Source organism: Peromyscus leucopus, chromosome 19 (genome assembly GCF_004664715.2).
Source record: "Peromyscus leucopus breed LL Stock chromosome 19, UCI_PerLeu_2.1, whole genome shotgun sequence".
Taxonomy (NCBI): Eukaryota; Metazoa; Chordata; class Mammalia; order Rodentia; family Cricetidae; genus Peromyscus; species Peromyscus leucopus.
The window spans coordinates 7,319,913-7,337,674 of record NC_051079.1 but is presented as its reverse complement, the minus strand read 5'-3'; the positions used below and the strand labels follow the sequence as shown (position 1 = coordinate 7,337,674).

Sequence of the window (17,762 nt, the reverse complement as noted above, 5' to 3'; positions counted from 1 at the left end):
CAGAAATCTCCTGCAAACATGTACATGTCCTGGTTCTCCATCAACAGGCTGGGGCTCATAATCTCATGAGTCGTTGTGCTTCTCTGGCATTTTCCTCTGTTGTGAAGGAGTGGGGTATTCATGAGCCCCGAGTGATGGACAGCTAGAGCAGGGAAGACATGAGATCCATGTCAGCTCCCATAGCTGCGCCAGCAGCTCCGACCAATCATAACAGGGAAGAAGTGAACTTGTTCCACAACCTGTCTGTTCAGCTACTGGGACAGTGAGCATTTTACTGTATGATATGGTGATAGGGACAGGAGGTTTCAAAAATACCACAATTGAGGTTCAGCTGAGAAACTGTTGCCCTCAACTGTGACTTTTCTCTTTTTAGGCATTCCTCCAATGAGTGGAACAGGAACACTCCAAATCTACTTACTTGATATCAATGACAACGCCCCTCAGGTGTTACCTCAAGAGGCTGAGACTTGTGAAACTCCAGAACCCAATTCAATTAACATCACAGCACTTGATTATGACATCGATCCAAATGCTGGGCCATTTGCTTTTGATCTTCCTTTATCTCCAGTGACTATTAAAAGAAACTGGACCATAACCCGGCTTAATGGTAAGAACAGGTTAATTATTTGAACGGATGTATAGCTGAGTAGTTTAGAGCCCTGGAATGGGAAATTAGTTTTACATACTTCATAATCTTCTCATTAAATATATTTTAAATGCTATTTAAGGGTTTAACTTAGGTATTAAAAGCCCTTGAAACCCTAAACAACTTTTCACAATACAGCATAATTGTGATTTCTTTAATGGGCTACAGTTAGATAGGGAAATATATTCTGGAAAGTAATGGATTTTTTTTTTCATTAAATCTTATTAGGTATTGACTGTCAAACTTGTTTTCTTTTCCTCCCTTTTCTGTGTAGGTGATTTTGCTCAACTCAATTTAAAGATAAAGTTTTTGGAAGCTGGTATCTATGAAGTTCCCATCATCATCACAGATTCAGGAAATCCTCCCAAGTCCAATATTTCCATCCTGCGTGTGAAGGTTTGCCAGTGTGACTCCAATGGAGACTGCACAGATGTGGACAGGATTGTGGGTGCAGGGCTTGGCACTGGTGCCATCATCGCTATTCTGCTTTGTATCATCATCCTGCTGAGTGAGTACTTTGTCCCACAGCCTGTGATTCTTTCTACTTCTAGGAAGCTCAGCTAGGGACCGCCTCAAAATAACTGAGCAAGACTATTGGACCCCTGAGCACCATGCTGTCAATCACATGCGGGCAGCCAGGGTCCCCTTAGCCTAAAAACAACAATGAGAATCAGCTAGAGTGCTGATGTGTTTTCAGCAAGCTCCTAGGATTGTGTTCCCATGCCTTCTCTACCACTTTCTGGAGCTGACTGCTGGAGGCCACAGGAAGCCCTTTCTACAGGGAAATGTTAAACAGTCCTCCATTCAAGCACTTATCTTGGCTTGAGTATGAATTTATAGCACATAGCTGATGATTTTGGAAAATAGGTGTATTGCTTTCCTTCACTTCCCTGCCTGTAAAGTGCAGTCAGCAGCCTGCTCCAGTCCTGAGAGGATCAAGGTACTTGTTTCTGAAGAGCTGCACAAAATTGTGAGATTGTACTTCATATACAGTGCATTGGATAGTAGAAATGATTACACAGCTCAATAAATTGTCTGTCTTTAGCATAAGTATAGATTAAGGAATTTCTCCTCTTGTAAGATATTTTGCAATCTTTGGTTCAGTGGAATGCAAGAAATTAATCACCGGAAAGTACTTTAGGAACCACTTCTAAGCATTCAGGTTAAAAGAATAAATTGCCTGGGCCCAGTGTTTTATTGTGGAATAGCAGCAGGACTCAGTTTATTGTGTGATCACGCTATGCACCAATCACTTTCTTGAAAATGTTGGCCATTTCTTTTATGTTTTCTCCATTTACAAGTGTTCGGATAATTTAGAATTCTGTCCCTTTATTCTAAGCAATTACTATAGAAACCTGAGCATTTTTTACTTCCTGTGTGGAGACTGCTTTGGCTGTAATTTGAAACCTGCATGCCGTACTAATAATCCACTTGCTAGATTTAGCCCTGAACAATGGCAAATGAGATCATGTATCTGGCTTTAAAAGGAGGATATTTACTTTTATGGCCAATAATAAAAATGTGCTCAAATAGGAGTCATTAAATCTTTTTGTTTCAGGATGTAAACTGATATCCTCAGATTTTAGACAGAATTTATTCCTAGATGTGTGTTCAGGGATGCATTTCACTTTCAGCCAAAATATGCCATGTACGCCAACCTTATCGAGACAGACTTAGGGATGATAGATTCAGCCATGACAAAGTGACACTAGCATTTTGAAGGAAAATGAATTGGCACTGATTTTAACATCAGCTTGGGAGAATTTATGGTTTCAGACCTGGCATTGAGTGTGAAGGATGAAAGCCTAATATTATTTCAGTGCTCACACTAATCCCCATGCCTTCATAGCTGCAGCAAGGTAGCGGGAAAAAATGCAGAATAGCATGACAGAGAAACGCCAGCCTCTGTGAGTCAAAAACAACCCAGAATCCAATTACATATCCAGCTTTCATTTCCTGCCCTAGCCATCTAAACAAACACTTGTTCCCCAGGAGAAATGCTTTCTCAGGGAATTTGGGAGTATAATGGTGACTGGCCAATGTCACAGCTAACTCACTGCTGTCTTGTGTCTTTGGGGTTTATGAAGCATTCTATTAGGATATTGATCCTCTAACAAGCCAAGATGAAGATAGAAACCATATGGTCCCTCCAGTAGATCATACTTCACAGGACAAAGAGGTTTACCCAGCATATTCATGAGACACTGGAGACTAGAGTCCAGGTCTTCACTCTGTGCTTACAAAGGACTGCTCTGCGTGGCCAGGGTATGGCTCACAATTAGTACCAGCGTGAACCATGTATCATGACCCTTAACAATGTGGCAGACTGAGGTTATATACGCCTGGCCTTCAGAATGACAGCAGTGTGCATTTTGACTTTCCTCCTGTCCAGTCCTTGTCCTCATGTTTGTGGTGTGGATGAAACGCCGGGATAAAGAACGCCAGGCCAAGCAGCTATTAATTGACCCAGAAGATGATGTAAGAGATAACATTTTGAAATATGATGAAGAAGGTGGAGGAGAAGAAGACCAGGTGAGCAGTGTTTTAAATCTTCAGAATTTTTGTATTAAGAAAATCATTGTCATTTAGCTGGTGTATTCTAACTACAAAGTCACGCATTTCTTGGCTGTTTACAAAACATCAGTATTTTACATGAATATCATTGATTTAGGAAGCATACAACTTGAATCCAGTTCCACTTAAATTTGTATTTTTTTTACCCCATTGGATAGTTAAAATATAAGTAAAGATAATTTCTATATTGGGCTCTAGATACACAGGGTTGGTATAAAAAGCACTGTTTGTTTATTTTGTAAATACTTCCCAGGCACATTCAATATTCCAGGGATGACTTAAATCCCTGGTGACATAAAAGGGGCAGAGCCAGCAAATATTTGCCTCTGAGAGTCTTTATTATTGAGAAAAACTTGCATTTAGAGACCACGTCTACTTCGTTTATTTATCTGCAGTGTCTATCTTGGTGCTTGGCTTATAGTGGTTGTTCAATAGATGACAAGATTCTCTTCTTGCTATTAAATAGTGTTTGCTTCTGTGTGCCATGTGCATACAGAGCTGTATATACCACACCAAGAGTGAGAACAGGTATATAACACATCCAAGGATACATGGAAAATATGGGTCCTGCTTTGCTCAGAATCAGCCTTCTAGACATTGTAGGGGCAATTTAGTTCTGTACTGCATGCTAGGCATTAGGCCACATAACCTTAAATATCTCTCAAATCTGTAACCTGCAGTTCTCCTGAGAACATCTCCACTTTGGATGACAGTTGGATTCTAGGTAGTTGTGTAAGAGTTAGGTCACAGAAGCAGGATTTGAGTCCAGGTCTCTCTGGTGTCACAGCCTATATCAGACATCCATACATATATTTCATCTTGAAATGATGGGAATATAACGAAGTATTTCCCCAAAAAATTACACCAGGTATTTCATCAGTACATTTGATAGTATAGTTATGCCATTTCTACTTTCTGAAACATGTCAGAAATAGTAATCCAAAAAGAACCTGGCTTTCGTGGGATTCATATCATAAATAAATTGTTTTTGCCTGAGTGTGTTTTGTGGTGGGCTAATCTGTGTAAGAGTAGCTTTGCTTTCTAGGACCTGGAGTTGAACCTGTCACTTCCCAGCACCTCTTAAGAACTGGTGCATGCCTTTTGTGTAGCAGAGCACATCCATATCTGGTCTCCATCTTTGACTTTCCTTTTGCACATTTACACAGTTGTGTCAATTACACTGAGCTGGTAACTGCGGGTTCTGTTTGTGATTTACAAACTCTGAACTCTCATTTAGAAGAGAGGCGTGTTTAAAATGTCTTGAAAACTTGACTCAAGTGTGCAAAGCTGTTTTGAATACTAACTAATTAAAGAGGCTCTGTAAATATACCCCAGGGTTTCTCACTTACATAAATGTATTTAGGTTTTAAAAATTCACATGTGACTTAATTCTTAATTAATCTACCTTTTCACTTACTGATCACATCCTCTCATAAGCCTGCTTTCATTGTTAGGCTTTTCATGTCAAAGATTCTCTCTCTCTCTCTCTCTCTCTCTCTCTCTCTCGTATGTATGTGTGTGTGTGTGTGTGTGATGCATGTAAGTATGCAGGTGTGTGTACCCTTATGCATACAAGAAAGAGGCCAGAAAGGAAGGTGTCAAGTTGAGTACCTAACTCTACAGTTCGCTGCCATCCCGCTTTGAGACACGGTCTCACATTGAAGGAGAAGTGCAATTTCAGATAGGTTGCCCAGGCAGGAAGCTCCCAGGATTTACCTGTCTCTGGCCCCCAATGTTGAAGTTATATGCCTGGCTTTTTTATGATGAGTGCCAGAGATTTGAACTCAGGTACCATGCATGCATAGCAAGTGCTCATACCAACTGAGCCATCTCTCCAGCCAGTTTATCCCTTTGGAAGTGTAAACCTAAAACCACCTCAGCAAAGCTTCAGTTGAAAAAGAATAGTAGTAACCAAAGGTAGTTTCATAAAATCAGAGGTTCCAGTGCCGGCAGGTGTTAACATTGTACCTGGGTTGCTACCTTTGCCTTGCAAGAGCTTCCTAACAGGCATCTTGTCCCTTTAATACCTCCATCCTCGCTGTGGCAGTTAAATCTGAACTTCTCCCTTGCTCCCAGTTCAACAATGCCGCACACCTTGTTTGATGAACCCCCTGTGTATTCTGAGCAGAGGCCCAGGGAAGGAGTTGGTGGGAGGAGCAAGCCCCCTCAGCTTGCAGATCCTCTCATGGCCACTCCTGTCTCCCTCAAAGGTCAGGTGATTTATCCTTTTGATGGCTGTTTCTGAATAGCATCCTCTTACTTGGGGAGTGGGGAGATAAAAGCAGCTATGGGTGGGCTTTCGTAAAAAAGGCTTACCTGTTCCTGCTGTCATGGAACTAGGCTTCACTTTGTTCTCAGCGTATGGATTCTGAAGCTGTGACCTGTTCACTTGTCTGACTTATTCTTGACATTAGAACGTGAATACTAGTCTCAAAAATTTGAGTAGCCTGCCAGGAAGAGGAGGTTCCCTATGGATTTAAGAGTGCACCCACCCCCCATAACAATGCTTCCAACATTCTAGAAACCCCCTTTCTCACTCTACCAAGCCAGGTGACTGGCACAAAAAAAAAAAAAGCAGATTTTTTACTTCTGTCATAATAGATTAATATAGATATATAGATTAACAACACTTACTGTGGTGATATATTGTGTACCCTAATAAAATTTGACTGAATATCAGAGAGACAAAGGAACAAGCCACAGCCAGCTCTTACACCTAGGACTCCGCATTCTGAAAAAGCCTCAGTTCCTGTCTCCTCACCCCTTATATAACATAGGGATATAGCATGTACCCTAATAAAATTTGACTGAGGATCAGAGGACAGAACAAGCCACTAGATTAAACATAGATGCCAGACAGTGGTGGCACACACCTTTAATCCTAGCACTCCAGAGGCAGAGATCTGTCTGGATCTCTGTGAGTTCAAAGCCACCCTGGACCCTACATGAGATTGACTCAGTCTAGGAGAGAAACAGAGCCAGGCAGTGGTGGCACAAACCTTTAATCCCAGCACTAGGGAGGAAGTGATGGCTGGGCAAAGAAAGATATATTAGGCGTGAGGAGACAGGAACTGAGGCTTTTTCAGGCTGAGGAGTCCTAGAGGTAAGAGGCAGCTGTGGCTTGTTCCTTTGTCTCTCTGATCTTCCGGCAAATTTTATTAGGGTACACAATATATCACAACTTATTTTTACCTTTATATAAACAAACAACATACATTAGATACTTTCTGTGTGTAGACCTGTTAAGCTCCACCCGTGTAGTATAGAAGTGGTTCATTTTGCCATTGAGGAATAGCGTTCGGTTGTAAGAAACATCTGCATGCTATTTATCCGCTCTACTGCACTTAAATTTAAATGTTTCCAGTTTGTTTTGACACAGGGTCTCACTGTGTATGGCCGGCTGGCCTGGAATTCTCTATGTAGACCAGCCAGCCTAGCCTCAGATTCACAGTTCCAAATGCTGCGATTAAAGGTTTGGCCATCATACCTGGCCTCCAGCTGAGTATGATGAGTAAGCCCTCAGTGAACATTCTTCTGCATGTGTTAGGAATGTGTCTGCTGTGAGCATGCGTGTGGCTGTGCAGTTTACACCTCACATCCCCACAGTATGGATACTAATTACCCGGCGTCCTCAACCTCCTCATCACTTTGACTTCTCTAGTCTTAAACTTCGGCCCCTCTGCTGCAGTGGGTCCCATTCTACTTGGTTGGGATCTCCCTGCTGGCTTACCGACCACTTGTATCTTCTTTCATGAAGCTTTAATTCAACTTGCCTTTCTTCTTTCTATAGCCTTGTCTTTTCCTTATTGATCTGATGGAACCATTATACGTGATAGACACAGCTTTTGTCAGATAAGTTAATTGCAGATCTCATCTCATCCCGTAGCCTGCTCTTAAGAGTCTCCTAATGATGTCTTATGATGAGCAGAATTTTAGTTTTAATGGCAGCCAGCCTGTCATTGCTCCTGTTGTGGTAAGGCTTTTGTATTCTATTTAGAAAACCTTATCTGTCACTATAATGAACCCTACTCTCACAAACACAACTTTGTATGCCTTTATAGAAGCTCTCATTTTACCTGTCATAATCGTGAGAGGTACTTATGATTTTGTCAATCACACTTATGATCTATCTGTGCTTGATTTTCTATTGGGTATAAGATGGGATCAGGACGTTCTGTTTTCATCCTCCGTTAACTTAAATGAAAGGTAATCATGGTTCATAGCAGATGATTGTGTGTGTGTGTGTAGTTCTGTGGTCTGGGGCCCCACTATTTTGCACTGTTTATTCTGTTTGTCTTTTTTCTATTACCATGTTGCTTAAATTACTGTTGTTTTCTAATATCTTGCTATCTGATAAAATAAATACCGCAACTATTTTCTTCCAAAACATTGGTTTACATGTATTTATTAAGGGTAAGGGGGTCATACACATGCCTACATGTCATATGGAGGCCTAGGACAACATGCAGGAGTCAGCTCTCCACCGTGTGTGACTCTGGGATCAAACTCAGGTCATCAGGTTTGGTGGCAATCAATTTTACCCACTGAGCCATCTTGCTGGCCCTCTTTTTTTTTTTTTTGATGGATTCTTTTACTCTTTGTCTCTGTCCCTAAGAAAAACAGAAGTACGTAATGACCTTCCTATTACAGTGTATTTAATGCAAATCCTTCCAATTTCAGTTCCAAGGTGCTCTTACTTCAAATATGAAAGCCATGCTCAGTTCGTAAAAGCCTGGCTTTGTGGAAATAAAGCATTTTCTCTTCTCTATAGCTCTCCCATGGTCCTTGTTAGAAATTCTTTTTTTAGAGTGTAGAATGGGCAATAGAGTCAGAGTCATGATTTTTATTAGTTGCTTGAAAATAGATCTTGACAAAGATGGACCTCGGAAATGGAGGTGGGGCCTTGATACATCTGAGACAAGTATTAGTTGGTTTTGTTGTTTGTTTTTTATAACAAGGAAAGAGGCATTTTAAGGAGCATGTATACTGCTGGAGGTGTGAGTGGGAACTGTGCCTCCGGAAGTGAACACAGCTCATCTTAGACAGGCAGTCTCAGGCTGCTTTTGCTGCATCTTATCTTAGCAAAATCACCACATTTTACCTGTCCACCTTTAGAAGTCTGAGATGTCCTTTCAACTAGAGGGTGGAAACCAAGAGACAACAGACTGGTTTCTACTGGGTAGGTATGTCTTAAATTTAGCCCGCGGCTGGATTACCCAGGCTCTAGCTCTTCTTAGCAAAACAAAGCAGCCTTCTTCCTGGCAGTTAGCTGATTAGGAAGAAATCAAAGCAAAGTAGCCCTTCACAAGGGCAGGTCTTATCTCCTCAGATTGCCATCTCTATCTGTTGAAGTTCTCTGCCAGGATTGCTGATTTCTTTAACAATTAAGAAAGGCCTAAGAGAAGAAAGGGGGGACGGGGAACTTGGTGCTATTTTCCTTATCTGAGGAAGAGGAGACATTGAAGGGAGCTTGTAGATACTCTGCCCCAGTGTGGATGGTCATGGTCAAGGCCAGAGTGGGCTGTATTTGAAACTGCATTTGCAAGAGGCCTTCCCTGTGTTTTGACAGGCCTGTTATCTCTTTCTGCCTGGGGCTGTTGGCTGGTGGACAGACCCTTTTAGTATACTGTCTGGTCTCTTCCTGGGGTGAGGCTCCCTCTTTATCTGGCTCACTGCTATCGCCAGCCAGGCTTTGCTGGTTATCAAGGCATGTTTAATTACCCTCATTAGTAAATGTCCTTCAGTGCCCTTTTGGCCAGCAAAGCTGGTTGCAGATCCTGTATCACTTTCAATGATCTCTGTCTAGTTCTAGCATCTCTAATAAAATCAGGAAGAATTACAATACAGGGTATTTCTCACTTCCCTTCCCCTGGGTCCTTCCCTTTTGTACTCGCCTCCCCCCCCAGAGGGCAGATGCTTGTTACTTTTTAAGGTTTAGAGTCTTTTATGATAATTCTTCCATTAAAGCCAACATTTATTGAGTGTGGCTCATGTTTACAGCATCCTTGATGCTCTCTTACCCAAATCACTGTTACCAGGTAGCCTTATTCTTCACCTTGGTTAAAGCTGTCACATGTGTATCAATGTCGTGTTTAAGCCGCTGTTATAATAGGTGCTAGACATGAACCCGGGCGGTTTGTGACTGTCTTCTCATTAGTCTCTCATGCAGAACGTAAGGCAGAGTAGACATTCAGCCTTGGAAAGTAGAGAAGTAGGATTAAATGTCTATCTGAGGACAAGGAAGATGAAAGGTTGTACCATATTCCACAAAGCTTATGATCATCCAGGCCACTGACACACTGCCCTACATCATGTTATGGAATTCAGCTGTGGGCTGTCCTGTCCTTGCCTTGGGCTACAGAAAGCCTCAGTGTCCTCTTCTCTCAATTTTGATAGGAAAAAGTTGCCATTCTCACTCAGGGCCACAGTTGCTACAGGCATTTTCAGTCTGTAAGACGAGGTGATGGTGGAGATCACTAATGACTACTGGTCACCAGAACCCACCAGACCCTGAGGGGTAGCCCCAGTGAGCATGGCAGAATTAGCTAACATGGGTCAGAGCAGGGTGTGGCAAGGGCCCTGGTAAGAACTGAGGAGTCAACATTGGTCTCTCTTAACTACTGGGTCCTTGGCTCTCATTGCCCACTGTATTCCAGGTCTGCCTTATACTCTCACCAGCTGCTCCATCCCTTCTGTGGCTCACATGATAAGCACCAGAACTTCTTGGGCTTAGCACACATTGAGTCTTCACTTTCCGTGATTGAGAACTCTTTGTGAATTCCTCGATCTTAGAGACAGCTTGGGAGCTAGCTAGGTTTTGTTTTATTTGTTGGCATCAGTTCGATGGATCTTTCTTGTTTGTTTTAATGTGGTAATTTTTAATTAACTTTGGGGAATTTCTTTTGATGCATTTTTATCATATTAGCTCCCATTCTTCCTCCAGCTCTACCCCATTTCCTCTCTATTGTTAATCCCACTGTACAAGAATAAGACCACTACCACAATTTAAAGCCAAATTTGAAGCAAGCTTTAATTAAATAGTGGCCAGGAAGATGGACTCTGGCCAGGTCCATCTCTGGGTTCCTCGAAATGGCTTAGAAAGGCAAACCCACAATTCACCACATTTCCCATCACATCCAATCGGGGCAAGCATACATCCTGACGAATTTCCTGCCCGTGTACCTCCTGCCCACATGTGATCAAGTGCATCCAGCATAGTTGGATAAAACAAACTTATTTAGGGGAATAAAAACATGTGACTTGTTATCTCCCATAAACAATAATCTCAGCATCTCAGGAGATATCTGTTCTTGGGCAAGGGGTTACAGGTTAGAGGCATTTCTGTTTCATAGATCGCTTAGGCATAGTAATTAAAACTTAAACTATAACTTTGGCTCTCACAATGTCCCCTCCCAACTCTATGCCCTCCAGAGTTTTGTTTGTATGTTTTTTAAATAACCCAATGAGTTGGTCAATCTATCAGGGACCATATCCTTGAAAAAAAAAAAAAAAAAGACAACCCTCCCCAAGAACCCTTTGAGCATCAATAGCTCCTCAGTTAAGGGTATCAATCCCTTCCAGTTCCATACTCACTTGTTGACTGAGTTGATCTTGACCAAAGCTGCTGAGTCCATGAGTGCCATGGTACCGTCATGTCCAGATGACACTGTTTTAGTCCTGTTCTTTCTGACCTCTGTGTGTCTGTGTGTTGTGATATAGACATTCTGTTTGTGGCTAAACCCAGTGAGATTGTTCTTAGAAAACATCTAATACCAACTCTGATGGCTTGAGGGACACATCTGAAAGGTGGATTATTCACCAAGTAAAGCATCAATTTATGCCCTGCACTCATGGCTGTTTTACTGAGTTTGAAGAATTCAAAACCATGGAGGAGGGAACCACATGAAGTTCTTGTTTCCTGATCTTTCCTGAAAATGGGACAATCTAGAAATATTCACCCTTGACAATCACTAGAAACTAGATGCTTTTCTCTAAGCAAGTCTCTAGCATGTTCTAGTAAGTTTCCCTTTTTCTCCTATGTACTGGAGTAGCTTTATTGGTTTATATCATTAGTCTGTACTTTGTGGATGGTTATTTCTGCAGACCCTGATTACATTATATGTTAATTACTGGGCTTTTAGATGAACAAAAACAGATTTCTATGAGAAGGCTCGATTATGTTCTGAATGCATAAGATAGCGTTCTATACTGCCAATTTTAGAAGAAAGAAAGCCCACCAATATATTTCCACAGATTGATTACTGAAAAGAAGTTTGCTTCTGTCACACGGTGACTTCTCTGACTAGTGAAGCCTCAATAAAATGTATTTCTTGCTTCCTTAACAGTAACTGAGCGTCAGGCTCTGAGCATGTGAAGAGGATTAGGGAAGCCTGTCTCACTCCTCAAGGACCCAGTGTGCTCACAGTACTGACATTTTTTACATGTGCTCGCCTGACCACATGTATTTGCAGTCACCGATGGCACCCATATTGGAGGATAATTTTATGGGTGTAAGGTATAGGCCTGCAAGTGGTGACTCATCACTTATGCTCCCAAATCCCTAGGAAAATTCCTTGGGCCATATACCTGGGAAGAGTAATAAATGGGTTTAGAGAAATCTGTTGGCCTTTTGCCAAAGCAAGTTAGGTGTTTATGCCTAGAAAATCTTTGATGCGTTCTGTATGGTCAGTTTTGACACATGAGAGTTTGCACACATCTGGCCTAGCAGACGTGGCACAGGGATATGCATCCCTGCACACAGGTGAAACAAAGCAGATAGTGCAGCTCATGCAGATGAGGTGAGCATCGTATGCAGAGTGCACCAGGAACATGGAGGCCAGCTTTCCTTATGGGAGAAAGTCTTGATCTTCTCTGCTGACTAGAATTCTCTCTCTGAGTATGACCCAATTGTGTTCAGAATCACATGTAATTTCAGGATGTGTACAGGCAGTCGTGATCAGCTTTCTTTAGTAGCTCATGTCTCAAGCACCAAAACAATCCAAAAGTAATTATTAGATCTGCTGAGTCAGCACTGGAGTAGATTCTCAGCCTCTCCATAACAGCCAAAGTGCATTCAGCAGAGTTCATGGCCATGACCTGGGAGCTGACTTTTTGGTATGGACATTTTAATGGTTAATTAAAATCATCATCCTGTGATGATTTTTAACTTGATGGCATCTAGAATTACTGTGAAAACAGATTTACAGATTTCTGGCATATCCATAAGGTTGTTTCTAGATTAGGTTGAGGAGGGAAGGCCCACCATCTCATGGTCTGGGGGTCTCAAACTGAAGGAAAAGAAAGAGTGAGCTGGGTACCAGCATTCTTTGCTGTGTGCTTCCTGACTGCGGATGCAGGGTGGGCAACTGTTGCATGCACCTGCCCCAGGATGGACTATATGCCCGAGCTTTGAGTGAAAAATGAACTTTTCTTTATGTTGCTTCTGTTAGACATTTTGTCACACGACCAAGGGAAGTGATGAATCCCATAGCTTCATTTCTCCTCTCATCACCCCACAGTGTTGCACTTTGAACTGCATGAACAGTGTCCTTGGCATGCTATGTAACCAGCCTGTCTACCTTTACACTTCAGGAAGCATCTCAAGGCCCCTTAGCTTGGAAATCCTGTCTGAATCAACTGTGTGTGCACTGTGCCCTGCCAGCTTTCAGGTCTTCCTCTCCACAGAGCTCCTGCGCCTGGCCCTAACAATGAACCTGGGCTTTGTAAGAGCAGAGACTTCTCGTAGTTGTTGTTTATTCCCTTCATGGCATCTGGCAGCACTCACAGAATGTTGGTTCAGGAATGTCACTGGGCCTCTTTCCTTAGTTGCTAACCTAATTAGTACCAATAAGACGTGTGGAACACCACTAATAACTTTTCTTTCATCACAAGAGATCCTGACATCTGGTGTATAAACGCTGACCCTTACTGCATACATACCTGTCCCTGTCTGTCACTGCTTGCCTGCCTATGAAACAGGCGGTGCAGCTTCCTCCAGGTTCAGACCTGGGCCTGTGAGACCTGCCTTTATTCCCTGTGCTGGAGATCAGACACAGTAATGTTTTCCTGAGTGAGCCTGTGTATGGTCAGCAAGGCTAACGATTTAGTGGTGACATACTAGGTAGTCACTGGTCATTTGTCTTTAGAGCAGGCCAAGGATAAGATCCAATTAAGTGTTTAAATGTGACTTGCAAAGTTGAGTACATACACAAAGTTTAAAAACCAGGGACTCGATATGACCAACCAAATTGCTAAAAACACAAAGTCTGATTATACAGTTTGGACAAGAAGGAAAATCTAGAATCCAGGCATGCTGCCTAGACATAGCAATGGGACACAGATACAAGAAAACCCCTTGAAGCCCATCCAGGCCCTTTCTCTGCCTGTGCCAGGGAGTCTCCGTGGGCAACCAGGCCTGACCATCTGACGGAACTAGAGTATTATTTAACCGTGGTGTAGTTGGTCCCTTGAAATCATTATCTTACAAAATCTTTCTGCTTCATAAGCAAACTAGCAGATGGCAGGATCTGGACATGACTGTGAGGACCACTTTCTGCATCTTTATCATTGGCTGAGCTCCCTCCTAACGAGGCTCCAAGTCATCCATCCGTGGATACCCACCTGCAAATGCTAGCACATGTTAGTTATTTTAAGAGCAAACCTGAATTCACAGGAGGAGAGTTACATCAGAGATGGCATCAGCACATTGTTAGTCCCTTTTGCCATGCTGTTCGAAACCCACTGATGGCAGGTTCACACTCCTGGGCTAGGGAAAGTGTGGGATACAGACTGGTCAGTGCCCATTCATCTCCTTCTGCTCACTGAAGTATCTTTAACGTACATGTAATTGATATGTTTCCTACCTTTCTGTTCCTGTCATTTCATGCGAATGAACACAAAATGTTACGTAGTTAGTTTTAATATTCATTTTTCTGGCTAATCATAAGTGTACTATTTTATACATAGGGGAAATGAAATGTATCAATAACCAATAAAACAATAACTTTAATGTCAGGGAAATGTCAGCACTGATCTAAAAAGGAAGAAGGAAAGGAAGGGGAGAGTGGAAGAGTAGGAAGAAGGACTAATAGCATATGATGCTGAAATGCTGTAGACCAGAGTGTGGCCAGCATCCAGCTCCACCCTCTGCCTGTTCTAATGCATGAAGACTTTGGAGCACAGCCAAGAGCCAAGTCCCTCTGTTTCTATCTTATACCCACTACAACAGCAACAGAGCGGAGGAGTTACAGGAGACTGTGTGCCCAGCCATCCTGAAATACTTACTGTCTAGCCCTTTATGGCTATTTCAGTGACTAATAAAACTTTCTGTCGATTTGTGGTCAGTTTCTTTTTCTCTCTCTTTATTTTTCTTTCTTTCTTTCCATCCTTCTTTCTTCCTACAAAGTTTGAATTCTGAGTATTAATTTATGCCCAGGAACGATATGCTTGTCATATACTCTAGTCACATATTTAAGCTGTGATGAGCCAACATCTAAACAAAATCACTTGACTTCAGAATCCAGAGTTAAAAAGTTGAATACTAGGGTTCCTTTGTTGAAATGACTTTATGCGTAAATTCATCTTGAAACAAAGAATAGTCTTTCTTAAGATACTCTAAGACAGTGCATAGAATGGAGGGAAGAATTTCACGTCTGTCTCACCATATCCTCAGCCAATACTGCTCTTTCTTTAACTGTTTTTATGTTTCTCCAAGATCCAAGAATAGGTCACTCTGACGTTTATCTGAGTGGTGACATTTTTTTATTTTTTTGTAAAAAGTTGTAGGTTGGGGTGAAAATACGGAACGGAAGACAGTTTTAGTGGCAACACTTACCTCTCAAGACAGACAAGACTTAGAGGGTAAGGAGTGATTTATGTCTGTAGGCCTATAGCCAAATTTCATAGGAAGAACAGGAAATCCCATGCATCTGTAGAAAATTCAATTTTCAAAATTCAGAAATATCTTTATAAAAGGCATTAGATTAGATGATAAATGAGCACCAGGTAGCAAGTCTGTTGTTCTAGCACTTGAGGGGTGGAGTGAAAGATCACAAGTTCAAAGCCAATGTCAGATACAAATTAAATTATTTTAAGGCCAGTGTGGGGATACCTGAACCCAGACTTATGCATGCATGCATATGTACATACACATGTACATACACAGTCTATGACTTCAATAACCACACTTGTGATTCAAAAGAAAGTGTTTATTGAGTCCAGTTGTACATTTGCTTCACTTCCCCCCCCAAAAAAAAAAATAAATACATCAAATTTCACTGTTGGAGACAGTTGTGACAAAATTTCACCAAAACCAGTTTCTGCAGCAAAGCAGTGATTAGTGCTTTAAAGAAAGAAGTGTCAGCTCGTTCATAATTCTGAAAACACAGTATCTCCAAGCTGCAGGGATAGTGTGTGCAATAAGCCAAGGAAAAGGGGGTGGTGAATGCGTTCCCTTAAAGTGGGGGCTTAGTCTCTCCCAAGTGAGAAATGCCAAGCTGGCTGCCCCATGAGATTGGAGTGAACACGAGAAGGGAGAGTGTCTTTTAAATATGTCAAGTTACTTGATCTCTAGTAGGTTTACAAATCAATCAGAAAAGCTTTTAGCAAACCTTTCGTGTGGTGAGACCTAATGACCAATGGGCTCTGCTTAGCTGTTGGCACTGTTTGACCTCTGTAGATGGTGCCTATCCTAACTGTCCGGCTGGGGAAGGTCAGCTCTTATGTTCTATACATAATGATTGCCCAGGAGTCAGACATGGCGTGGTGATGCACTAACGCCTCGTGACTGCCGCGGTGATTTTAGCACCAGGTGCTGTGGGTGGTAGAAGGATGTGCATTTCTTCACTCTCCTTTTCTTTCCCACGTTGGTGTGGAGATTGCTTCACCCATGCCATGGTCAGCTTCTTTTCAGTTTGCGAATTTCAGTTTTTCACATGGACATTTGTTTTATTTCTCATAGTCACTTGGTCCTGAAACAAAGTGTTCGCTTTGTCTGTCATGCTGAAGGTACCTTGTCTGTCTGGCCATCCTGAACCTACTTTGTCTGTCTGGCCATCCTGAAGCCATTTTGCTCTAATAAAAAGACATGCTTTCTCTGGTAACAGGCCTGGCCTAGGACAGGGCAAAATTCTTCACTGACCAAATGGCCTGATCATTGGTCATGGACTTAAAAATTTTCCAACTTCTCTATATCCAAATACTTGTGGGATCTAAGAGCTTTATCTGCGTGTAAGGGATGGATATGTGCATGACCATGTTCTTATGTATGTGCAGGGCATGTACATGTATGCTCAAGTGTGTGTGGAGGCCAGAGATCAACATCCTGTGTCTTCCTATATCATTCTCCATGAATTTTGGGATGAGGATGCTCAATAAATCAAGAATTCATTAATTTAGCTAGACTCATTGGACAGTAATTGGCATCCCCCTGTCTCTACTTCCCAGCACTGGGATTCCAGGCAGTGTTGCTATGCCCAACATTTTATGCAGTTCTGAGGAGTGAAACTCAGGTCCTCCTGCTCACATGGCAGCACTTTACCTACTGAGTGTTTCCACTGCCTCGAAGCCTTATTCTTACAGTTAGTCAGATTGGTCTGTGACCTTGGTCAAACGTGAACCTTGCTGAGCTTCAGAAATCAATGGAATCCGAACAAAAGCATCACTCAAAAGTTTCTGTTTGGTTATATGAGATGCCATATTGGGACAACTTAATGTGATTTCACAGACCACGGGATGAAGGGTGACTTCTTTCTTTTATCTTCTTAGAACTAAAAATGCCATTTGGCAGTCAGTAGATGCTCCCCAAGTCTCTGTGGAATATGCCAGATGAATGTTTCCATCACTCCCCCAACGAGGCTGAAATTCTATACATTCTTTTGGGATTTACATCCCTATAATATTTGCCTGAAAGCCTATAATTTTATATATTCTGCTTTATTTTTTTATTTTTATTTTATTTTATCTTATTAGCACAACCATATGCCTTAAGGTAGATTCATGCTATTATCATATGAATCAACTATAAATCATTGCAAGTCAGTGGAATTTTAACAACAGAAGCCAGAGCCAGAGCCTCAGCTGCTATTAACCTCCCACTAGCTCTCCCAAAATTAAATCACCCTTAAAGCATTCTAAGTCTTGAGAGAGAAAAGGTTTAGCTCTTTAATGCAAGTATTAATACTGCACAAGTAGTCCAAGGCCTGACTCCACGCCTACTGTTAATGATTCTTGCCAATTAACACGCATCCCAGAGGTGAACTGAAGTACAGTTTTGTTTGACTTCCATTTGAAAACCACATTTCTTTGAGAAGTTCACACTGTGAAAGTTGACAGTCACGAGACAAGTATCAGAGCCATTCAGCTCCAGAGTTCTGGGATCTCAATCAAGATCTCTCGCTGTTTACAGTCATCATGGCTAAGACTACGGACCCCAAAGACCTGCAGAGAATTTGGGGTCTCTGCAATTCTCCTTTTAATGCTTGTCCTACATGCTATAATTTTTGTGTTTAAGGAAAGCATGATGGGACTGTAAAGATATATAATT

General features: G+C 41.9%; 1 protein-coding gene across 1 annotated transcript in view; it reads left to right on the top strand.

Annotated features, from left to right (window-relative positions):
- The window catches only part of Cdh2 (cadherin 2), a 220,573-nt gene that overhangs the window by 185,227 nt on the left and 17,584 nt on the right, over positions 1 to 17,762 (top strand). Inside the window, exons 12-14 of the mRNA XM_028892025.2 lie at positions 374 to 607; positions 921 to 1,154; positions 3,039 to 3,178. Of these exons, the coding sequence (XP_028747858.1) occupies positions 374 to 607; positions 921 to 1,154; positions 3,039 to 3,178 (608 nt within the window). The remainder of the gene's footprint in view (positions 1 to 373; positions 608 to 920; positions 1,155 to 3,038; positions 3,179 to 17,762) is intronic.